The sequence below is a fragment of the Macrobrachium nipponense genome, chromosome 35 (assembly GCF_015104395.2).
Source record: "Macrobrachium nipponense isolate FS-2020 chromosome 35, ASM1510439v2, whole genome shotgun sequence".
In the NCBI taxonomy this organism is placed as follows: domain Eukaryota; kingdom Metazoa; phylum Arthropoda; class Malacostraca; order Decapoda; family Palaemonidae; genus Macrobrachium; species Macrobrachium nipponense.
The window spans coordinates 31,664,672-31,690,467 of record NC_061096.1 but is presented as its reverse complement, the minus strand read 5'-3'; the positions used below and the strand labels follow the sequence as shown (position 1 = coordinate 31,690,467).

The window sequence follows — 25,796 nt, the reverse complement described above, 5'->3', positions numbered from 1 at the left end:
GATATCATGGAAAAACTGGAAAATGAGACTAAGTAGAATTTGATTTAATATAAATTCACAGAGAAGTGAATGTGAGATCGATATTGTTTTTATGCGAACAAGGTGAAAATTTATATAAACTCGCTGACATTATAATTGAAAATGTCACCAAAAACCAAGGCTATGAAAAACAATGTATTGTTACTGTGACATTTATAAACATTGTGTGGAATAGCAATTGCTATTTTTACTTGGTTTGCTATCGTGATTACTGAAAAAGCTTCGACTTTCAAAAAGGCAATCAACTAGCTAAGCAAGCTTTCAAAAGATAAAGACCCATGCAATAAGATAAGAACAGGAGAAGTAACGAAGTCACGAATAGGTTGTGTGCGAAAATGATGCACAAAATAGTTAATGAGATGGAAAAGTGAGGTTAAAACTAGGCGTGACCCGACCTCCAGCTTACTCAGGCTGCGTGCTAAAATCCACAACCAAATAGAGCGTTGTTTCGCCAACGAAAATTAAAATAAATACTATATATTTTATTAGAAATAATTTTTATATACAGTTTAACATGCACATTATTTATTTTTTACATTTCATATTAATAAATAAATCATAAATATCCTGTCCTAAAATTCCTGTATCTTTAACTCGACGCGAAACACCTTTTTTCAGACCTTTTTTTTAGGCTTTTTTGAAAGTCTTTCCTCCTCCAATACAAACGTTGGTTTCCGCTTGCTCTGTATCAGTTGAATGTATGTATACTGATAAACCTCATCAAACATACTTCATCCGGGATAAGATGCTGTATACTTTCATGCATAAAAAAAGCATTCTTACATTTTTGAAGATACCTTGAATTGATCTAAATCAAGATGTGTCTGGAGAATTAGTTAACCTCAGAGCCACGAAATAAGAGGCTTATGGATATCTACGTGGTAGAGATTGATTTTCCTTTCATCTTCAAAGAGCTGGTTACATCTATTTTGATCATCGTAGCCCGTTATTACAATATTCATTCCTGGATACATGGTCGGTTTGTTTTGTGTCGACTTTCGTATGTATTTAACCTTACGTCTGGCGAACTCTCCCATTTTTATTCGGTGTTTAAATTGCTCATGAGATCATGAACTCGCCTGAGTTCAATCAGTTTAATATTTATAGCGAACTGTCAAGTAATTACAACCCTGTATTTTCAGCAGTATTGTGGTAAATATCGTCTATGGAATCACCAGTTTTCGGTAAAGCACTTTATTATGAGTGACTCTCCTCTTGTCAATCCAACCCCTCTAACTTTGGCCGTTCGTATATAAACGTACACACTCACTTACGTACATAAACACACGTACACGCGTACATACACACACACACATCCCCTTTTATGTTTTCATCATCAATATTTCCTACAATAATCTGATGGTCAGTAGCCTTAATCTGTCTCTCCTGCTGTGGCCTGGCCTGGCCATACCTCCGAGGCCCTTGCAAGAGGACTCCGTGCTGACCCCCTAACCCCTACCCATATAAGTGTGTGTATGTGGTGTGTGTGTGTTTGTGTGTGTGTATGTATATATATATATGTATATGTATATATATATGTATATATATATATATATATATATATATATATATATATATATATATATATATAAACATAAACGCCAGCCCTTTTCCAGCTGTAGATTCACTTAGTTGACTTAACTTTTGTGATTTTTATCTCTCTCTCTCTCTCTCTCTCTCTCTCTCTCTCTCTCTGAGTTGAGTTCACGTAGAAAAAGATGGGTGCGCCCCTAAACAGATTTGGCTTTTGATATTCTGCAACTTTACATACTAACGCAATTACATGTAAGCATTGCTACTCAGTTTCAGCAAAAGCTGAATTGCCTATTTTTTCGTATTGCTGTGACATACTTTAGCTCTAACTTTACCCTTTCTTACTTTCTTCCTTCTAATTTTTTTTGTAAAACCTTATAAACGTTCTTTTTCGTTGCAGGTTGCTCCTTAAACAAATGGGAATGTACCGCAAACACAGTGTGAATTTTAACACAAATATCCTATCATTTTTCTCGTATATATTTATTTATAACAGATTGTTTCTTGTGTTTTTAAAAAAAATTTAAAATTATTACCTTTGCCGTCCAGTTAAATACTAAACGTCAGCTTGTTTTTTACTTTTTTTATAGAATATTATTCTTGAATGATTATATATGATATATTATATAGATATATATATATATATATATATTATTCTATATATATATATAAATATAGATATATATAATATATATATATATGATAATGTGTGTGTGTGTGTGTATTTGTGTGTGTGTGGTGTAACAGTTTATCTATCTATCTCTCTATCTTATATATATATATATTTATATAGTATATATTATATTATATTAAGTATATAATATAATATATCTATATTATATATATGTGTGTGTGTGCTGTGTGTGTGTGTGTGTGGTGTGTGTGTGTGTAAAGAGAAACCCAGCGACCAAACACGTCATTCTTTACTTCAAGTTCAGTATCAAGTGCAAGGTAATTTATTGGTGTATTTATCAAATGTGGCGTCGCAGAGACTTCGGGAGTACACCCCAGAACGGGGAGTTTGTTTGCCGTTCGCCACGTGAGGAACTTCTTATTCCACTCCCCCACCCGTCCCCTCCCCCCACTTTTTTTTTTTTTTTTTTTTTTACATCATCAGCTTTGTTTCGAAAACTTTGTTGTTTTTCAAGATGTTTTCCCATAGACTGTACAAGAGAAACTCCGGGATCCTGCTGTTCATAATATGGACGTCCCGTCTGTTGTTGTTGTTGTTGTTGCTACTGCGTATGGTCGGTGGCACTGTTATGGGTGTTGGTGTTTCTTGTGTTGGTAGTGTGTGGTATGGGAAAGGGGGGAGGGAGGGGGGTGTTGGAAAGGGAGATAGGAGGGTGTGTGCCGTCAGTTAAGCAGCTTAACTTGGAGAGGAGGAGGAGGAGGAGAGAGGGTGAGGAAGAAGAGAAGGAGGGGAGAGGAGGTAGTAGTAAGAAGAGAGAGAGAGAAGAGAGAGAGGATAGAGACGAGAGAGAGAGAGAGAGAGAGGGAATCCGAGCGAGCCCCATGGGTGTGATGCGTCGTCCTATAAATATAGAATTACAGAAGTCCCGACCAAACTAGCTCTAGAGTGGAGAAGCATATTGGGGGGGTGATGGTGTGGATGGGTAGGGGGGAGTGTTATGGTGAGGGGAAGAAGTAGGGGTTGGCTGGTAGTGCCGTCGACGACGCTGACGGCGAAGGGAATATTCCAAGGGCTTCCCTTCCTTGTCTCTGTGGTGCTCCTTCCTTCTTTGTATTCCATTCTCTCTCTCACTTCTTCCTTTTCGTTAATCACTTTCTCTCATACCTACCCACGTATTCGTGTTTCCCCTCCCACCCACAGTGCGCCTTCTTCCTTTTCGTGTGCGTTTACGGCCTCGTCAGCCTTTCTGAGATCGTCGCATGCATACATACATATATATGTACATTCACACATACATACATACATAGGTACATACATGCTCACTGTCCTTAGGAAATGAGACCTTTCGAAAAAATATGCATTTGGTTCATTTTCTATTGCCGACTCATATTTTAGCTATTTATATAGTTGTGAACATGGGGGTATATGAATTTATCGTTAGTTTATGTAATTATTGCTGAATAAGGTTGCAAAGAGTTTTTTAGTCTGTTTTTCATACACCTTGTCTCCGACTGCTTAACTTCAGGTTTGCGTAACGCCCGTCAGCTCTATACTCATGTATTAAAAATATTGTATTTTTATATTACTGATGATAGTGAACAGTGATTCAGGATTTGTCTCATCTGTCTTAGGTAGTTTCAAGCTACTTTCTCTGAACAAGTTAGGTAAATATACAGGTAGCGCTTTATGGAATGATAAAAGGCAAGAAGTGTTAACTTGTCATTTTTTTCCCTCTCTTCAGAGAGAAGTTAAGTGTCTATGGGAATTAAACAAGTTTTTGCTTCACTGTGAATGTACTGTTGAAGTGTTCAGGAGATTTGACTGGCCGCGACTTCGTTGGAAGTGTTAAGTGTACATTTGACATTAAAAAAATTCCTGCTTCGGTGGGTATGCGTAAGCTTACAGGAGACTTAGGTAGTTCTCAAGTGTACTTGAGACTTGAGTAGCTGTTAGTGGAAGTGAAACTGAACTGACTTCTAATATAATCTAATTACCACTATTGTCCCATGAAGCGATTACGTATTTGTTCGTCAGTAAGATTAAATGTTTATCTTGCCTTGGCCTTGTGTCTCTTAGTAATCGTCCTCTTAGGTTTTCTGTTTTTTTTTTTTATTTGTTTATTTATTTATTTATTTATTTATTTATTTATTTTTTATCAAGGTACCTGGCCAAAAATATCTTTTGCATATCTCCGACAGATTCTGTTTTTAAAATGCTTATTAATATTACTAGAATATTGATTTGTTGAAAGTTCTCTCACTTCATGTTTCATCATTTAGGACCTCATCCGATCAGAAATGAGGCTTCCTGTTTTAGTAAACAAATTTGTTTGAATTTCTGTACAGTGAATCACCATCAAGCGAAGATGAGATGCCCTATCACCCCAATTCAGTTCTCTTGTCTTTCAATGATTTACTGACATTCTTATTTAATTGGATACTAATTTTTGAATTGATCTGTTTTTCTAATTATTGATCTCTTTCTTTATTTTCAATTACCTTCTGTTACTCTTGAATGAACGCCAAATTCTTTGAAAGCTTGAATTTTCCAAGTCAGTGGCCCCTTTGGTGGGTTTGTTCCATATGCAAAAGGTTCATCTACTGAATAATAATAATGATAATAATGAGAATTAAAAGTCAGAATAGTGTTAAACATATTTATGTACAGAATTAACAAGGCGTGATCTGACCTCTAGTTTACACGGGCACTTGCCAAAATATACGGTCAAATAGAGCGTCGTTTCACCAACATGAATTAAAATAAATACGGTCTATTTTATTCGAAATCATTGTTCTGTGCTGTTTAACATGCACATTATTTATTTTTTTGCATTTTCACTCTAATAAAGAAATCATAAATATCCTCTCCTAAAATTCCTGTATTCCTAACTCCACGTGAAACGCCTTTTTCAGACCTTTTTAGGATTTTTCATTGGGGTTTCCTACTCCCCCCCCCACCCCCCCACCCCAACAAGAACAGCAACACCAAAGAATAGCAACAACGTAGTTTGCAGGCTTACTCCAGGAGTAAGCGAAAACTATAAGATGCTTTCAGATACTACTCCATGATCGTCATCAGTCCTATTAAGCATTTATGAGTATATCTTAAAGTCAATAATAATAATAATAATAATAATACACCGGATTCATCGCATTCCAACATTATCCGAAGCGAGCAGTTTCATTCAGGTTCGGAGGCCGAGCGGAGTGACATTCGTGGGTTTCAGCCCTTTCGAAGACCTCTGTCTCTTACATCTGCTTCATACTGTACGACCGGGTCTTAAAATTTTATGATTTTAAAGCGAGATTCTTATTGTTTTCATGCGTCTCGTGAAGTAATGTCCTTTCAGTCCCAAATATTTGCGTCTGGTACAATTATTACTTTTAGACTTGGATGAAATTGGATGAAATCTTTCAGTGTTGTCTGGTTAAATGTATAAAAGTCTCTCTCTCTCTCTCTCTCTCTCTCTCTCTCTCTCTCTCTCTCTCTCTCTCTCTCTCTCTCTCTCTCTCTCTCGTCTGTAATATATATATATATATATATTATATATATATATATATATATATATATATATATATATATATATATAATGTTCCTTTCTCTCATTGACCTCTTCGATTCGATGCTGAAAAGATGATGTTCGTGACACGACGACTGGAAAGGTAAGGTATGACGTCACAGGAAAGGAAAGGGAGGAACGTCATGTTTAGCAAAAATGGAAGATGAATTTATAAATTTCTATTTATGCGCTGCTCCTCCTCACAATCGATAGGACGATCTCGTATCTTTCTTGCGACGCCAGAGAGCAGAGGCAATCAGTGAAGTTGTCACTGAATCTGCCCATCACAATCAAATCATCTTATTCCCGTTTCTTTATCTTTTTTTCCATATTTTTTATTCCCATTTTCGATATTTTTTTCGTGGAATTTTTTTTTATTGTTACTATTGTTATTTTTTGAAAGCAGAATTGAATTTTTATTGCGGTTGTTGTATGTAAACAAAACCAGATGTTCATCTGTAGACTGCTTGGAGCCAGGGGCGAAGATTCTCTCTCTCTCTCTCTCTCTCTCTCTCTCTCTCTCTCTCTCTCTCTCTCTCATGCCATGAGTGCATAGTATTTCAGTATTTAACCGTACTGAAAAAGTATTCCATAAAAATATTATCTCATCCTTATTTGTAGAAAGATCTAAAATTGTATGAGAGAGAGAGAGAGAGAGAGAGAGAGAGAGAGAGAGAGAGAGAGAGAGGAGGGGTCTGCGAGATAAGCGGATAAGGCGCTAACACTGTAAGAGGGAGAGAGAGAATTTTGAAGAAAGGGAAATTGAAATTGATAGGTGGAGGGGGTAACTAGAGCGGAGGAGGAGGAGGAGGAGGAGGAGGAGGAGGAGGAGGAGGAGGAGGAGGAGGAGGAGAGGAGGAGGAGGAGGAGGACACCCTGAAAGAAATTGTGAAGAGGGGAATTAAAAAAAAATATGGAAAAAAGGGGTAAAGAAAAAAGGGAATAAGAAGATTTGATTGTAAACGAGAAGTGAACGAGAGAAATAAACGATTAGAACAAGAGGAACGCAAGGCGGTGGACTCCGATGAGAAGACTATATAGGGGTTTGAAGGTTTTAGCTGCAGGGAGGAGGAGGTCCTCGCTTTTGGCAGTATGCTTCTGGTTACGTCCAGAACTCTTGTCGTCTTCACCTGAAGAACAAGGTGGTTGTTTTTATTATATTATTATTACTACTGTGCATATTTTAAATATTTTAGTGATATTCGTTTTTTTTATTTTTCATTTTTATTCATTGCATTTGTAAGTAATTTTATTACTTTTGAAAAAATTAGGTATACCCAATTTTTTTTTTTTTCAAACAATTGTGTCATGGACAGAGAACAAGGTGGCTGGTTCTATTATTATTATTATTATTATTTTATTATTATTATTATTATTATTATTATTATTATATTATTATTATGATTACTACATTATTTTTAATATTTTATTGAAATTTTTTTTTTCATTTTTATTTATTGCATTTGTAAGTAATTTTATCATTTAAAAAAAATTAAATATACCCAATTTTTTAAAACATTTTTGTCATGGATAGAAAACAAGGTGGCTGTTTCTATTATTATTATTATTATTATTATTATTATTATTATTATTATTATTATTATTATTATTATTATTATTATCACTGCGTATTTTTAATATTTTATTGATATTTGTTTTTCATTTTTATTCATTGCATTTGCAAGTAATTTTTTTTTTTCATTATTTTGAAAAAATGAAGTATATCCTATTTTTTTAAACATTTGTGTCATGGACAGAAAAATTGAATGCTTCGGTTTTTACGCTTAAAATTTTATTATCAGCGACCAAATTTACATCATTCTAAAGTACAGCTCATCTTATCGCTATTATTAACAATTTAAATGTCAATTTGCTCTTTCCGTCTTTTGTTCCTTTATCTTAAATTAATTCCCTTCTGGTGTAGGTCTTCATTTATCTATAGGTCCTTTATCCATTATGTTATTTATTTATATATATATATTTTTTTTCGTGTTATTCCCTTATCTGGATAATATATTTGAGATGAGTGATTTCTCTTTCCTTCGCGTCACATGTCCAAACTACAAATGCTACGAACGAGGAGCCTCAGTGGCGTGGTCGGTATGGTGTTGGCCTGCCACCTTGGTGGCCTCGAGATCGATTTTCGGGCATTCCACTGAGGGGTGAGAGATTTGTATTTCTGGTGATAGAAGTTCATTCTCGACGTGGTTCGGAAGTCACGTTAAGCCGTTGGTCCCGTTGCTGAATTCCATGCAACGTAAAAACACCATACAAACAAACAAACAAACAAACAAACAGACAAATACTACTAAATCTCTGCCTGTTTTTCAAACCGTGTCAGCCTCATTTCTCAACAACTTCCACATTTGCTTGAACTCTGTTGACAGTCTGGGTATATGCAGAACTTGATCCCAAAACCTGTAAGTTTCTCTTCTTATTATTGATGAAAATTCATCGAAATGTATAGATTGGCGAGAAGTGTTATTATAATAAAGTGTTTACCTGATGTTAAATACATCTCAAGGACGATATATGCTTTGGTTGACGATCTGTTAAAACAACATTTGGTTTTCAGAACTATATCTGAAGTTGATGTTTGGCTTGGAGGGTGATTGAATTGAGTTTCTCTCATCAAATAGAAAAAAATAGTATTACTAGTATTTAAACTTTCAGTCTGAATTCTAATGAATGAAACCTGATTTCTAGTTTGGCCTTCTTTTCAAACTACTGTATCTAGTAATGGAATCAGATGCTACAATTTCGAAATCTACTGAAATCTACTTCAAGAAGCTTATGCTTGATTGAAATATGCAACGGAAGTCTCTTGCAAAATCGTATTTTTTTATGAAATTGAGAAATGACGCGATGCTTTCAGATTGGAAAGGCAGAATGACTGCTGTTTGAAATTATATTCTCTCAAGCCAAGCATTTTGAAATGTTGGTTGTTATTTGCTTGCATTTTAGAGCATGATGGTAGACCAGGATGCACTAGAAATCCACTAATCGTCTCAACTCGTGGCGCAAATGGAAATACACACGCTTTATCAAGCCCCCAAACCTTGGCCAGTACTAAGCTTTGCCTTTCATGGTCTTTGGTTTAAGTTTCGGTTGCAGGGAAGTACATTCCAGTTCATTTTATCTACACTTTCTTAAATTTTGTTAACGTTTGTTTCCTTTTTTTGGTTTTCATTTCATACTAATTATACCTGTTTTCGTTTTTTCTTGTTTTTGCTGCGATATTTCAATTTTTGTCGTTTGGAACATTTATGGACACTTGTGAAGTTTATGTCAGTTCGGTAGATCTGTAAACCCAATGATGGTAATGATGGTGATATCAACCGAAGGTAATTTACAATGCAAAAGTCATAATCTTACACATTCTCTGATACTGATAAGTATAAAACTTTCGGAAACGAAAAGTTAAACTGTCTCGATGTCGTTTGCTTCTTAGACCCCATTGGGGGGCCAGTGCCGTCAGTGCACCTCACGGGGTTCACTGTAGGCATTACTGAAGGTTCTTTGCATCCTCTTTCATTCCTTTTTACTGTACCTTCATTCACATTATCTACATTCCTTCTTGCTGTCCTCCCTCGTCTAACGCTTACTTCATTGTGTACCTGGGAGGTTTTCCTCACGTTACACCTTTCAGACCTCCCTACTCTCATTTTCCTTTCCAGCGCTGAAAGACCTTATAGGTCCCAGTGCTTGGTCTTTGGCCTAAACTCTATAGCCCATTCCATTTGATTGATTTTTCAAATTACGAATGAAGAGTGCGCACTTGTCCTTATGAACCAGAGTAATTGTAAAGTAATAACTTTACTACTTTTGAATTTAATCTTGAGTGTCGGATGCAACAGTCGTTGAATTTACGATCTGGAAATTCTTTCTTATGTATTGAGAAAAAGATGCACATGAGAATAGTTAATGTTGTTTTGGCAAGATTTTAAGTTTTTTTTTTTACTCGTAAAATGTACCTTGAAAAGAGATTTTTAAGATGTGAATGACCTTTAGATGATAAGATCCTTAACAAAACGCCAATTCATTGTTTTTAATACTTAGATATGTTAAAAGACTACTGTGTTCAAGTATACTGCATTATGGAGCTGAGAACAGCCATAACAAAAGTGTTGTTGTATTTAATGTCATTTTTTGGTAGTCAAGCTTTTCTTCGAGTTGGCACAGTTCATTTTATTATTGTTTGTTTGTTTGTTTGTATAGTGTTTTTACGTTGCATGGAACCAGTGGTTATTCAGCAACGGGACCAACTGCTTTACGTGGCTTCTGAACCACGTCGAGAGTGAACTTATATCACCAGAAATACACATCTCTTACGCCTCAATGGAATGCCCGAGAATCGAACTCGCGGCCACCGAGGTGACAGGCCGAGACCATACCAATCACGCCACTGAGGCGCTTCATTTTATTATTGGTCTCATTAAAAGATTACAGTAAACCTGCTATATATTTGGACATAGGCAAAAAAAACTGACGAAGTAAATATGAAGTAGATAATAAAATTACCAGGAAGTTATTTTAGCAGAGTCCAAAATTGTTTCTTTTCGCGATATGATTCTGGAGACGAATACTGACTCCGTTGACAGCGAAAAGTCTTCGTTTTTTATGTAAAAGTCGATATTTCCAGATATTACCTAGGTAAAAGATGGCGGGGGGAAAAAATGAATTAACATATTCGACATATTTTTTCACTTCGTCCAGTTTCCATGTTCAGGAGGCCTGTGGCTTGGGGAATTATAATTAATGTTTCATGAGGACAGAGACTCCCAGGTATTAAACTACAGCGTAATGTGGTTCAATTTTTTAAAAAGGGGGTTGGGCCTTAGGGAGGGAGAGAGCTAAACAACAGAGAGAGAGAGAGAGAGAGAGAGAGAGAGAGAGAGAGAGAGAGAGAGAGAGAGAGAGAGAGAGAGAGGCGGCGAAGGGTCACCCTTGGAGCCACTATCAAAACTCGTTCAAATATTCATGGGGCGGAAAATGGCAAACGCCCCCGTTGGAGTCTTCAACCCCCGCCCCTCCGCTACCCAATCGGCGTAATCTCCTCACGATTCCGCCAAGCCATCTTGGCTCTTCGACAGAGCCGTCGGAAGGTTGATTTTGAGGCCGAGGGCACCGAAAGAGGTTTGGAGCCTTGTTGCTGCGGCTCCATCAAGAGATTAGCCCGCGGCGGTAATGCGCGTGCTGGACGTGTTTAAACATGTGCCAACGCCGACACCTCTTACGAACCAGCCACAATAAAATAGTTTATTTACATTCTGCTTTTCCTTTTTTTCTTTTTCTTTTTAATGTTGTAGGAACGCCATATTACATTGCGTGTTACGTGTCAATTTTGACGTAGAGATATCTCCGATGACCTACTTTATTGGCACTTGGCTGTCATTGTCTAGTATTGCTGTTGACATTAGAAATGTCTCTTAGAATAATGGAAGAAATGATCATGTGCAGTACGTGAATGTCCACACCCTAATCAAAGTATTTTCCTCTACATTTGCCGCGTTAAGTAGCGGTTACCGGCTAAAAATAACATTAATATAAGATAAGCAGTGATTCCCAGAGAAGCTTACGGTCGACGCTGCGTCGCATTGGATTCGGCAGATTTTTGCAAACTACGTAACTCTTTCTGCGTCACAATTTCGATTCCAACGCAGTTACGTGGAGGAGGATTTTCCTATTTTGGCTAACACGCCCGTGTTTAACTATTCTTTTCGGTTTTGACGTTCCGTATTTTGGTAATGGAACTTGATTCTCTCTCTCTCTCTCTCTCTCTCTCTCTCTCTCTCTCTCCTCTCTCTCTGTTACATGCAGGGTAAATTCCTATTTTAGCTAAAACGACTTTAATTATTTTCTCCGGTTTTGACGTTCCGTATTTTGGCAAGGTCTGTGTGTGTGTGTGTGTGTGTGTGTGTGTGTGTGTGTGTGCGCGCGCGCGCGCGCGTGTCTGTTGTGTGGGACCTAGGTGAAAAGGTCCGTCCAAGGGAGATTTCACTGTCTATGGTAAGAGAGAGAGAGAGAGAGAGAGAGATTCACCGTTGATCCCTGACATACAGCTTAAGTGTGTTTGTGTTCCATCCCCACCCACAGACGTAACCACTTCAGGGCAGCCCCAAGCAATTTCATTTTTGTTAATTTTTTTTTTTTTTCGTCGAGTGATTTTCCCACGATCGTCGTGTAACTAGAACTCCCGGAGACCAGTTCCATGCCCCCTTGTCTTGCAGATACTTTTATGTTAAACCCCCACCTGCGGTTGGATTTCAAATCGCCACCTTAGGCAAGCGTAACTGAAGGTGTGTGTGTGTGTTTCGGCCGGATTATATTCTCTCTCTCTCTCTCTCTCTCTCTCTCTCTCTCTCTCTCTCTCTCTCTCTCTGATATGTTTACTTATTACAGATGCCGAAAACGTGAAATTTATTACCAAGGAGGGTGTGTTTATATCGAAATTTCCAATTTTATTTTATTTTTTCTATTTTGTTTGTATTTATTTTTTTATAAATTGCATTTACCTCTTTGTGATATCCTTAATATTTATTTCATTGTTATTTCTTTAATGTTTGTATGCTTTCTATTTCCCTGGCGCTGATTAATGGGTAAAAAGTACAGATTCCGGGAACATCTGGTTTGTCTGCAGTTTTATTATTTGTTAGCGTTTCGTAAAGCAGCTCAGTCTATCAGTCTAGCCTGACACAAGAATGCGAAAAATGCTATGGGGAACAAAAGGGAACAATGACAGACATTATTAACCCTAAATCACTCCGAGAAAACGACCTCCTTTGTGTGTGTGAGATTTAGGTTTTAGTCTCTGATGTTCAGTTAGAGGCAGTGCTTTCATAACTCTTTTTGTGTGTATCTCCTTATACGTAATTGCTGATATCTCTTTGATAGTAAGAATAAGAATTATTCAGACCCGTAAAATAAACAATGACAAACAAGTTATCGATTGATATCAACCAAAGGTCCTGAGATATTTCTATTTTAAGTCACTTTTGTAACGCCAGATAACGCGAATGTGTGAGACTTCATATATATTCGCCATGTTTCGTAACGCTTAATTATCCCCTAAAGTTAGCTTGACGGATATTCCAGTCATTCTGCTACTTTTTTTCTCTCGCCTTACATTTCCTTTACGCGAGAGATTTGAGTTAGTAAGCTCAAGTTATTTATTTTTTTCTCTTTTTCTTCCACTGCAGCATCGACGACGATGAGCACATCGAACAGATTGTGTCTGGAGCGAGCACCAAGCCCCAGGAGAAGTGTCTCCTCATGTAAGAGACGCATAGGCGCCCCTACTCTATTTGCACCCTTGAAGTACAAGGTAGGTTGGAATTTTGGTGGATTTCCTGAGAGAGAGAGAGAGAGAGAGAGAGAGAGAGAGAGAGAGAGAGAGAGAGAGAGAGCTAAAGTAAATTGCGCGGGGAATTGAGGTATGTTATATCCCTGATGTTAGGACTTACCATCTTAAACATCTGTAATAATGTCACTTTTTTTTGATATTTATATATATGTATATTATATATGTATATATATATATATATATATATATATATATATATATATATATATTGTGTGTGTGTGTGTATGATTATGCATAACAGGTGGGTGGCTTCGCACCGAGAGAGAGAGAGAGAGAGAGAGAGAGAGAGAGAGAGAGAGAGAGAGAGAGAGGAAGAGAGAGAGAGAGAGAGAGATTTTGTAAACAAAAGTATTTTCAGACCGAACATTTTAGGGAATAAGAGAGAAAAAATATATAGCTAAGGGTAACTATTTTATTCATAAAATTTTGTAAATGAGGGTTAATTTAGCTTAATAAATTCTTTCTTATTTTCTACATATATTCTTTTACTAGAATTATTTTTGATACAGAAATCTCTTGTACAAAGACTATTTTATTCCTGATGCAGATTTTGATAACTGTGAATCTAACAAGTAAAGATGCACGAAAGTGTCTTAATGTTAAGATTTCTTAAATTAATTGTGTTTTACGCAGTTTATTAAAAAAAATTTATATTAAAAAAAATTAATATGCAATTTTTCTTTCCTTTGCCATCACAGGCGGTGCCACCTTGACCCTCCACATCGCAGCCGTCCTGTCTTGGCCGCCAGCCCCCCACCCCCCATCCTTGGAGTCATGTGACCTCACCCCACCCCCCCCCCCCCCAACCCCCCCCCCCCCCCCCCCCCCCCCCCCCCCCCCCCCCCCCCCCAATCCTTTGAACCCACCCTTGTACCTTAGGCTACACCTGCGCCTCCACCCTTCCACCACCCACGGCCGCCCGAACCTCCTCCGTCAACTCGAACTGCCGCCCACAGCATCATCGCAGCCAGGAAGTGCCAGATCTTTTCGGACTTTTGAGGATTACTAGTATCTCTTTGGGGGACGAAGAGGATTTTATTATTATGCATTGACGACAGATGAGTTTCTTGATTTTCCTTTAGTCAGATGATATTCGTTCCGTTAAGAATGGAAGGGGTGACCGTTCTGTTTAACCTGGAAAAAAAGTTAGTTTTATTGCTTTCGAAGTTTTTCACGAAGTCTACAAATCGATCTTCACCTCTCTTGGGCGTCTTCGGACGTCGTTTGTGCGATCTTCGTGGCTGGAAGACGTAGTCGACGACTTCGACGATTTCGACGATGTACGAAAAGATATCTCAAACCCCCTCCCCTTCAATCCGCTCCTTCTACCCACCAAGAGAACCTCCCCGTCTGGATCTTCGTGGCTGTTGAAGATGATGACCTAAGTAGATGACCCCTCTCGCCCTTCGTCAAGTCAATTTATACAAATGTATGATACCGAGACATTGTAGGATGAGTGCAGTTGAGTTACATATGTCATAGTCTTTAGGATAAACTGTTTTCAAACTGTCATTGGACCTTGTCTATGTATAGTAAAATAAAAAAAAAGTGGACTTTCGATCTAAAGTTCTAAAGCTCCTCTCTCTCTCTCTCTCTCTCTCTCTCTCTCTCTCTCTCTCTCTCTCTCTCTCTCTCTCTCTCTCTCTCTCTCTCTCTCTCTCTCTCTCTACGTTTGGTCAGGACGTAGAGGCACAATTAACGTGGGCTTAAATCTCCAATATCTTCCCATCGTAACTAAGGGTGGGTGTATTAAAAAAATCTTTGTATTATTTCTGGAATCGTATACTTTCGAAATCACAGAGTTTACAGTTATTACGAGTGACCTGACGATGGGTAGAGATTAAAGAACAGCCTTAAGGAAAGAGCTTTGCAAAGGTCGCACTCAAGAGCTTTAGGAGTTAATTACGTGTGCGAGGAAGAACATGATAAAAGCGTATTCTTGAAAGCTGTAAATATAGAACTGAACCGTTTTTGATATAGAAGATACTCTCAACGTAACATAGAACAGCCTCGCCTAAGGTGATAGATTTGTACAGCCCTTTTTAAGCATTATTTGTATAGCATATTTCTTGAATGTTTAACCTTTCAAGATTTACCCTTGACTAGAACGATGTAAATATCGATTTACTGAAGTGCGTATATGGATTATGGGATGAATGCGTTTGCTGAATAAAATTGCTGAATACATTTTATTTAGTAGCAATGACTGAGAAACCTCGTCCCACACAAACCTCCCAATTTCTATAAGGGAAAGAATTAGACGTTCATGTAGATATAAGTGCAAAAAATTATTAATGCATTTCAATTTTTTAAGAATTAGGATTCACTTAGTCATGTAATCGATTTCCAGTAATTAGCAGACGCTTGGCTTAACAGCAGGTGTAGTTTGCTAAACCATAGATTATTATTATTATTATTATTATTATTATTATTATTATTATTATTATTATTATTATTATTATATACAATAGGAGACGCTTGGCTTAACAGCAGATGTAGTTTTCAAAACCATAGATTATTATTATTATTATTATTATTATTATTATTATTATTATTATTATTATTATTATTATTATTATTATTATTATTATTATTGCATGTGAAATTGGGGTTGGACGATAAATTTCTCAGTAAGTTTTCACCCATCCGAAAGCAGCGTTAGGGATAAAAGTGATTGAATGCATAATTAACCAGCAAGTGCAGTGTCGTCAATGTTGTAGTAACCCTTAGCTTTCAAAGGAAACACACAATCGACGCGCTATGAGAGCGCCTGTTTATAGGATAAAAACGGGCTTGCAACTTCTACCAAGAAAGTATACGTACTGGATGATTGACAGGCATCAGCTTTAGATGATATGATCCGTTCGGAAGATTGTCGGGGGGGGGGGGGGGGCGTGGCTTCAATCTTAGGTTAAAATGTCGTTCCAGGGGCGTGGCTTCAATCTTAGGTTAAAATGACGTTCCAATTTACGTTTTGGTTCAGGTGAGGCCGTCATTCTAACATGGTAATGTTGTAAGAGGGAAATTCGATTAAGAGGCAGAACTGTTATTCAGGTGGAAGTGTTCACTGGGAAATTTTAGGTAATATATTTTTTATTTGCCGAATGTTATTGTTTATGCTTGTGCGTGTTTCTTTTATTTTGACTATGGTGTCATAAATCCGTACCTTTATCATGTGATGTGAGTGTATGTATATATATATATATATATATATATATATATATATATATATATATATTATATATGTGTGTGTGTGTGTATGTGTGTGTGTGTGTATATATATATATTATATATATATATATTTTAATATATACTATATATACGATATATATATATATATATATATTATAATATAAGTATATATATGATATATATATATATATATATATATATATATATATACATATATATATAGATAATATATATTTAGATATATGTATATATTACAGTAAATTACGTATATATATATATATATATATACTATATAATTATATATATATTTATATCTATAGATTATATATATATATATATATATTTATATAATATATATCTATATATATATATATATATTTATATTTATAAAGTATATATACTATATATATATATATTTATATATATATTATATCATTATATATTTGATATATTATATACAGCCATTATATTAATAATAGCAGATGTGTTCGATATTCGATATCTTTTTTTCGTTTTAATCAATCTATAAGAAATGTACGTTCTTTTCGAGTCATAAAGTTGCCATAGAACAAAGCCACAAAATGCTCTGGTGTTTAGCATTTTCAGAATTTTTTTCTTATTTATATATCTTTATTTCCTGTCTAAGATGTGTTACTACTGTATATAGGTTAGTATGTAAGTGATTTTCGAATGAAAGAAAGCTTTGAGAAACGGCATTGAGGGGCTCTTGATGAATTCATTGGATCCTTTTAAAATAATGATAATAATAATAAAAACGTGATGTTTATGTTGTAGCCAGCGTTAGGTTGAAAAGGACTCGACGAGAAACGGCTTAATGATACTTAACGTCGAATAACCTTTCATAGGATGCGTAATTTACGTGTGATCATAAATCGCTTAGTATGCTTCATTGAGTATATTATTTAAGTATATTCCTCTTCATCAAAAGCTTCATTCTACACTGAATTAGCTTAAGGAAGGTTTTGTATGGCGCAACAACTTTGTAAGAACTCCTCATTGTACGGTATGTATCGAGGGTAAATCCTCATTTCTGAACTATTACAAAAGACGTTTACACTGGTGAGGGATTTGCCCACGTTGAGAAGTACTGGCTGGCATATCATTAACTGCTCTGTGGCTTGTGTAGCCTCTCTTGAGAAGTGGTATCAAACAGACCTCGAGTATGGGAGAATTACTTTGGTTAGTAAACAGACCTCGGTTATGTGAGGATTACTTTCGACTTTTTTTTCCCCAAAATTCTACTTTTAGCGTTCCAATTCTAATTTCGTGTTTTAAGTCAAGAAAGCCGTATAGGGTTTGAGTTTATAAATGTGACGGCATAATATACGATTCAGTTCAATATTAGTATCGTAACTGAAGTTGAAAGCATCAGCGGTTGTCAACGCCTTGATGGAATGAATTTAACCCTTATAAAAGTTTTGCCCTCACCGTCTGTGAAAGGTCATCTAACATTTTATTCCTTGTATTTCCTCATCCAGCTTCTGTGAAAAGTGGAGAAGACACTATTCGTTCTGAAGAAATCCATTTTACCCTTGAAGAAGCGCGTGCACGCATCTGTACTCGGCGTGCATGAGTTAGATGATAAGTGTATCGATATGTACGTGTAATTAACTTGTATAGCCACCAGAAACACTTGTAAAAACAGCTTCGTTACTGATAGAGAAAACTTTTGTGATAATAATAAACGTTTCGAGGAGACCCCATATATTTATACTTAAATGAATGAATTGTCAGTTTTATGTGATATTTCTATTGTTTCTGTACCCACGTGGTTATGTCTGTAGCTCTTAAGTCTGTACAATCGATGTATACCAAGAATGGACTGCATTCTTGTCGGTGTATTTCTAAGTCATTACCTAGGGGAAAATGTATCTGTGTGTGTGTGCGCGCGCGCGCGTGTGTGTGTATAATACGTGGCGGGGTCGGCAGCTGACATGTGTTCATTTTCTCTCGTCCGCTCATGAAGAGAGAGTCGTCGTAGAAAGTAGAAATCACCTTCGTCTGAGGCGGAATTGCTGCTAGCTTAGCTGACCCTATGATGCGGTGCCATGACATTGTTTGGATATCTGAGAGTTAGGGAACTTGGCTGGTTTCACGGAAAATAGCGTTTTTATATATTTTTCTCTCTCATTTTTTCCCCCGTAGGCTTTTCAGCCCCTTCTGGAATAACAATAAAAGTCTGCTTGCACTGCAGGTGACTGACTGTATATTTTACTCTGTGTATTTCTTTTAAAAGAAGAAGCTTCTGCAACCTCTTAGTAGGACCTTTATAATAAAATGAGTTGACTCGAAGGAAGAATGATACTTGGAAGCACATTGTAAACAAAGATATAAGATAATCATATTTTTTTTCCTCATGATTGTGCCGCGAGGCATGGAACTGATCGAGCTAATTTCTAGTGAGCATTTATCTTTCTAGAACAAACTACTTGCTCCTACCTCGTCCATCTCTGCTGAATGAGTGGATGATATAGCACTAGAATTAACACTGTACATAGAAGATTCTTTTTGTATATTGCCTTAAACCCCTTTTAGCTTTTTATAGATATACGATTATAAATTGTCGCTCGAGGACAGCTGTCATATAATGAAGGCATCTGTTTTTTGCGAGTTTTTTTTTTCTTTTTTTTTTTAGTTTTTCTTATGGTGGTGATGCAGATTTTTTTTTATAAATTATTATTATTATTATTATTAAAGCAGAGTAGTTGCCAGATGTTATTTTAAGGAGTTATATATCTCTTGCTGTATGCAAATACAAGGGTAATTTATAATAAACTCTCTTGAATTTTCAAGTTCAATACTGAAGGAATGTGTTTATATATATATATATCGTAATATATATATATATAAATATATATATGTATATATAATATTATATATATATATATTATATATATTATATATATATAGATATATATATATTATATATATGAAACTGGAAAATTTGGAAAATTTAATCATTTTCTATTTTGTATAGAAGCCAGATGCTTTCATTATTGTGCTTGCCTTGTTCTCCAATAACTATGGTTTAGAGCCTCCCCCTGTATACGTTGATTGAACAATATGTGGGTGGAGGTTAGTCAAAGATTGAGTGTTTAAAAAAAGATACCAAACGTGCTACGTGCATAGAGACCCAGGGACGCTCTTCCTATCCCAACCCACATCCCCACCCATACCCGTACATTTTTTTTTTAAGTACCCCAGCTGGAAGTGTCTCATTTGGGCTCTCTTTGCCGTCAGTATCAATTTCAAGTAGCGGCTGTTTTCCTGTAGTTCTGGAATCGTTGTTCGAGTCAGCCCTTGTACAATAAAGTCTTCTAAATAAAACTCAAATAGAACGTTTGTTTTACTGTAACCTTACTTGTATATTGATTGATGCGATGATTGACGGGAGACATTCGCGTCTGGTTCAACTGTTCAAGTTCCGGCCCAGGTTAGCAATGGAAACTTAGACAATTGAATAATTTAAGTAGATATTAATAAATGTTCCAAAACTAACCAAGCGTCGCCAACTAGAGTTGCCGCCGGCTTGGTTGCCAGAAAGCGTTTTACTAAAAATAAAAAATAAAATAATAATGTCATTTGTTTTTTGTTGGTATGGTGTTTTTACGTTGCATGGAACCAGTGGCTATTCAGCAACGGGGCCAACGGCTTTACGTGACTTCCGAACCACGTCGAGAGTGAACTTCTATCACCAGAAATACACATCTCTCACTCCTCAATGGAATGGCCTAGAATCGAACTCGCGACCACCGAGGTGAGAAGCAAACACCAAACCAACCACGCCAGTGAGGCGCTTGTATAATGTCATTTGTACCGAGACAGAGCTGCTGTCTACGCGGAAATCTTTCATTGTAAGTTTTACGCAAATTAAGTCTTATCAGATGTTTAGAATTGTTTATATCAAAAGTGATAGTGTTACGCTGAATGATGGCGTGCTATACTGTAATTACCAATTAATTTATCGAGGTTATCCGTGATGATTAGGTCGTACCTTTTTCGAAAGGGCTCAAGAGGCAGGGAAAGCTTTGAAGCTTAGCATGAGTAGCTGTTTTCACCTGGATCATGTACGAAGTCAAATTTGACACCTAAGCTGCGTGTGGATTCATGACGCCGCTGGGAATGGAGCGTCCTGTAGTCTGGAGACGTTCTAGGGAGGCGCCAAGATCAGGCCAATAAGCCATTGGTTCTTACTGTAGGAGTTTCAGTACTTGATGCGTGGTATTTAGAGCGTTTCTTTTGCCAGGGAGGCATTATAGTTACTGCACGATGTTAATCTTTGTTCAAAATCTTGTGCTGGGGAGTTGCAAGCCTAGAAGTATTTCGAAATCGGCGTGAGAGTAATTGTTAGTCACGCATACCGTAATGTTATATAACCCAACCTCGCGCCCTGTGGCAAAATGTCCCCCTTGAGTAACTACAAAGAAGCACGAACGAATGTTGTTAACCTGCGTTGACATATTGTTACTTTTACCATTTATTATCATGGCTCGATATGTGACTGAAGCTATGTGTACAGCAATCTCATATAACTTTAGTATAAAAAAAAAGTCTTACCCTCTCGTATATAAGTTAATATTTGAGGGGTAGGACGACCAATGGTCACTAAAGTAATGATGTCATTTGGAAATTATAAGTAACAATGACTCGAGGAATTGGTAATAATATAGAATAGTTCCGCATGGACTTCAAGGAACGTAACCGCGGATACGACATCCACTAGGGATTGGGGCGTCCAATGTATTTCGCCGTGTTTAGTACTGGCCCCTGGGGTTTAATTACAGCCGTCCGAATAAATATTACTTAAAATTCTTGTTCAAGAGGTAAAACTGCATAGAAAACCGCAACTTCCATAGTCTAGGCTGCCGCGGAATAGTACTATAGATCTACCGAGGAATTTGTTTGTCAGATCCCTAAAATGTGTTGGCTTTCAACGTTTCTGAATATTTCGTAAGCAAATTAGTAGGTTAGAGATACAGGACACCCAAATCTTATATAACTCTAACCTAACCTAAGGCGCCGGATCCATACCTGGCAAGGGGTTAGGGGCTGGGGGTGGTAGGCTTAGTTTCTTCTTAGGCCTAGCCTAACCAGGGGAACTGTAAATTGAAAGTAAAATTATTATATGGTTGTTAACTCAAGCTTGGACGCCAGGTCCTTAACTGGGTACCCACTAACATAACCTAAATGAATAGGCCCTCACTTACCAGTGAAGTGCGCGATGCTACTTTAATAACCTTTAATAAACCATACATTAATCATAATGAGAACGTGCTAAAATATTGTGGGGGTGTTAAAATCTACCCATGCATCTCACTTTTATATCTTAACCCCACTTTTTTTCAAAAACCTTGGTTTCCCACTGTAGTCCCCATAGCCATAGGATATAAGAGGCGCTAAGTATCTCTAAAAATTATGCCTAGGCTACAAACTTGCTACCGAAATGAGTTTCAGAAACAATAAAAAAAACAAAAACGCTTTTAAAACCTATGAAAGCCATGTTTTCAATTCGTGAATGGTTATGGTTTAACATAAGAATATAATGAGTGACCAAAAGTTCAATAAACCTTAACGTTAATCCGAATCAGAACTTGCAGAAGTAGGCTATCGTGGGGATGTTAAAATACATCCTTGGCGTTTCACTTAATTTGTAAGGAAGCGGCACCCCCAATCCCCTTCCCTTGCCCTCCCCTCCTTACCTGTAAACTTCTCTTAGTCACTGTAGTCTCGTAAGGCGCAAACCTAGGTTTTTGGGTTGGGAAAGTATAGAACGAGTGAAATGAAAAAATAATACATTCTGTATTCTAATATCCCCATAATAGGGACCACAGGGATTTTCCCCCTGTAGGGATGGGATTCCAAACAAATGATTTTAATCTAACTATGGTAGCCTACTTCCGGAAGTTCTGCTCATGAGTAAGGCAAGATTTATTGAACGTTTGGCTGTTTTAAAGTTAGTACTTGACCCATATTTGTATTCTGATTGTGATTAAGGTGAGGTTTATTGAAGGTTTTTAAAGTGACATCATGCGCTGGGTATCGTGGTAACCAATGCTAGGTTGATAGGGGGTCCAGTTAAGGACCAGGCGCCCTTCGTTTTCGTTTTGGTAGGTTATTTTCTTGAATTAACAGTGACCTGAGTTAGTTTAGGTGTTGGTTTGGGAGGGTGTGGCAGGGGAAGGATTGTTCCAGAGGTGGCAAAGTCGCCCGGCCAGGTAAGGTCTGTCGTCTTAGGTTAGGTTCAGTACATCCTTGTTATTTCACTTTTGTATTTAATCTCTGCCAAAAGCCCAGTTTTCCCATTATGGTCCCTCAAAGTTGTAGTATATAACGGGGGTTTCATATCTCTTAAACTACTTATTTGTTATCAAAATGAATTTCAGGAATATTCAACACATTTAAACACAAGAAAAAAGTATTTTTAACTCTAGAATGTGATTATGATTTAAGTGCAAATTTACCCAAAGGCCAGCTTTCCCTATGTTCCAGGGGAGATGGTTACCAGACGTAAGGTGTAAAAGAAGGGGTCACCAACCGTTTCAACCTTAGTTTTAAAGGATCGCCAGATTTGAAGTATTTTGCAGTCAATGACTTTTGGCATTTAGATAATGATAAAAAGTTGCTCATTACAAAATAACGTATGAGTAGAAACTTTTAACCCTTGTAGGGCCACCGTTAGGACCACCAATTGGATTACAATTAAAGAAAAAAAAAATATGAAACTGAAGAAAGAAAGTCGCCAGACACTTTTATTAAGAGGAAATTGTAATGCACTGAATATGCGTTCAAACAAACAATGCAGATCGACAATCGGTTTGCAAGACACGCATTTTTAAAACGATACTGTGTATGTTGGCTTGTACGATAAACTAGCGTTGACAAGTTTTGTGGTTGGGACCGTCACCAGAAGCCGTGAAAATACAGCTACATTAGCTGGTTATGTATCCTTCCCTTTGCGAGAAATGATCACTGCCGAAATTGAATATGGTGGAGGACCTCTGCTGGAAACTCCCAAACACCCGTCCTATTCAGCTTCCTAAAAAATTTTGCATAATTTTATCATTTCTAGAAGTTACGTCAAGGGCCTCGATGATCAACTGCTTTCGCACCGTCATGGATTATTAGTCCGTAAATTTTTTTTCATAAACCAGGATAATCTAATTACCTAATGTAATTATACCTACTAGGATTAGATTAATTTATGTAACTGAATCATTATAATTTAAATAAAAAAACGATGTAGTGTTCGATTTGTGGTGTTTAGTTTTGATTGCTATTTAGTCTTAGTTTGAATCTTTCAGTATTAAAGCACTGCCGAATATTTGCAGCACACAAAAAGTATTCAGTCACTCAAGTCACTCGGGGTATTGATTTTATAAATAGCATGTATTCTATCGCTTCTAATAAAGGCTTCGATATAGATTATATACTGTGAATGCAATAGGCTAACCTTTTAGCAGGAAACATTTCACAAATATATTTTCGGTGACATATTGTTTCTGGCATATCTGCTTAAGATGTCACACTTTAAAGTTGATAGCAGTACTTGCTGCTCTAATGTTCCTCTTGCGTTTCTCATAACCTATATAACCAATGGTGATTCTTTTGTTATGGCATTCATCTATTCGCTGTTGTCCAGATCCATTCAGCAGTCTCACCAGCGTGACAGTGACTGGAGCTTGTGCAACTTATGGATTGCAATTCTCCAGCGTCCCCCCCCCCCCCCCCATTACCTGGGAGGTCAGGTGTCCTTTTTTTTTTTTTTTTTTTTTTTTTTTTTTTTAGAATGACATTATTAGCTCTGAGAGTTCCCTGACCTCCCTTCAAGTCTTTTTATCCTTCCTTTCCTTGATTTAGCTCCTTACGAACCTTTTTTTTTAATTTTTTTATTTATTTTTTTTAGACAGTGGTACATCATCAGGTCTTTCTTTAAGCTAGCTTGCCATTGCAAATATTGCCCTCAGCGTTGTGCGCCAGCATGAATAAGCAGTCTGTGAACAAGCTACTCTTTCAACAATGATCTCATTTGGAGACATTCAAATTGCTTAATCAACGTCGCATTCTTAATTCTAACTCAACCAGCCACGAGGGAAATAATGTGATAGGGTAAGGCAGGGCATTCCAAAGGGCTAGCGTTCTTTTCTCTAACAGAATGACGATTCGGCATTTGTGAACATGTCCTTAAACTTGGCTCATCTTTTAGGCTTTTGCGGACAACTTCAACAAATAATTCTTCATTTGATTTTATTTGACAGTAATCACTTTATAACTGTTGGCCTGTTCAATCTCCGACTGTTCTCAAACAGCCTAGTTACCAAATATAATTCAATATTCATCAATGGGGCTTATCCATTTGCTGCCTTTGTAAAATGTGTGAACCACATCTGAGAAAGTATTGAAGAATTCAGTCCATTATTCCCTGAATACACCAATCTGAAAGTTGTACATTTTTTGGAGGTTTTGGCTTAAGACTCAAGGCCTTCTAGTGATATGACTCAAGTGACTGCCAGAGCACTCGGTGACATTATTATGATTATACTTTGCACCGAGTTCTCTGAATTAAACAGATAAAAGCTAATTCATTGCGCATTGTTTGAAATGGTCACTGTAAAGTTAGTTTCAATGACAGAAAAGCAGTTGTAGTCGTCCTAGTTCATCTGACCCAGGGTGTATAGGGTTTTGAGAATTCCATTTGATTACTAAAAGCAAATGGTCAAATAGTTCTTCCATTTTTGTACGACTCTAATTATTAATTAAAATATATTGGCCACAAGTGTAATTGGTAGCTTTATAGTACAAAGGTTTAGATTAATCTATGTGGTATGTTAGCTTTATAGTCTATCGAAATTGCATTTCTGTTCGTTTAAGATAGTTGTGTAGTAAAAATGATGGTTTATTACACGATTAATTACTACCAGACAAGCTTTAGGTTTTTACTTGAAAGTCGAGTAGAAAGCGAAGGACTGAGAAACCCACTAAGCTCTTAAAACACACTGCCTCCCACCTCTTCATATTTTCTGGTGAAGAATTAAACATTTATGTAGATATGGGTACCCTTGTAGTAGGTTGCTGGATTGCCAACTCCTTGTTATTTTAACCAAAGGTAAAAGCTTGCTGAATTGAATTTGGTTTTTTAATATTTTAATCGCTTCCATGATGTAGTGAGCTTCGTTTTCAAACACTCAAGTGTAAACTCTTAACCGTTTGGTATTAGTAAATGCCTAAATGTTCTTGTAAGCAAAGCTAATCGTAAATTTCTCAGATACATACGTTCAGTTAAAGTAAATCAACAGTTTATACTGAACGGAAATCAATCAATCTTAACTGTAAAGTTACCGTTGAGGAAAATGCATTTTTTTTAAAAGCAAAAGTTAATCAAGACACTTAGATTATATTAAATCTAAGACATATTTACCTTTTTTCGTATTCAGGACTCGATAAAAAAAAAACTTCAC

General features: G+C 36.7%; 1 protein-coding gene across 1 annotated transcript in view; it reads left to right on the top strand.

Annotated features, from left to right (window-relative positions):
- Positions 1-13,945, top strand: part of LOC135208552 (uncharacterized) — a 238,518-nt gene extending 224,573 nt beyond the window's left edge. The window contains exons 18-19 of the mRNA XM_064240864.1: positions 12,965-13,089; positions 13,827-13,945. Of these exons, the coding sequence (XP_064096934.1) occupies positions 12,965-13,043 (79 nt within the window). The 3' untranslated portion in view covers positions 13,044-13,089; positions 13,827-13,945. The remainder of the gene's footprint in view (positions 1-12,964; positions 13,090-13,826) is intronic.
- Positions 13,946-25,796: the final 11,851 nt, after the last annotated feature.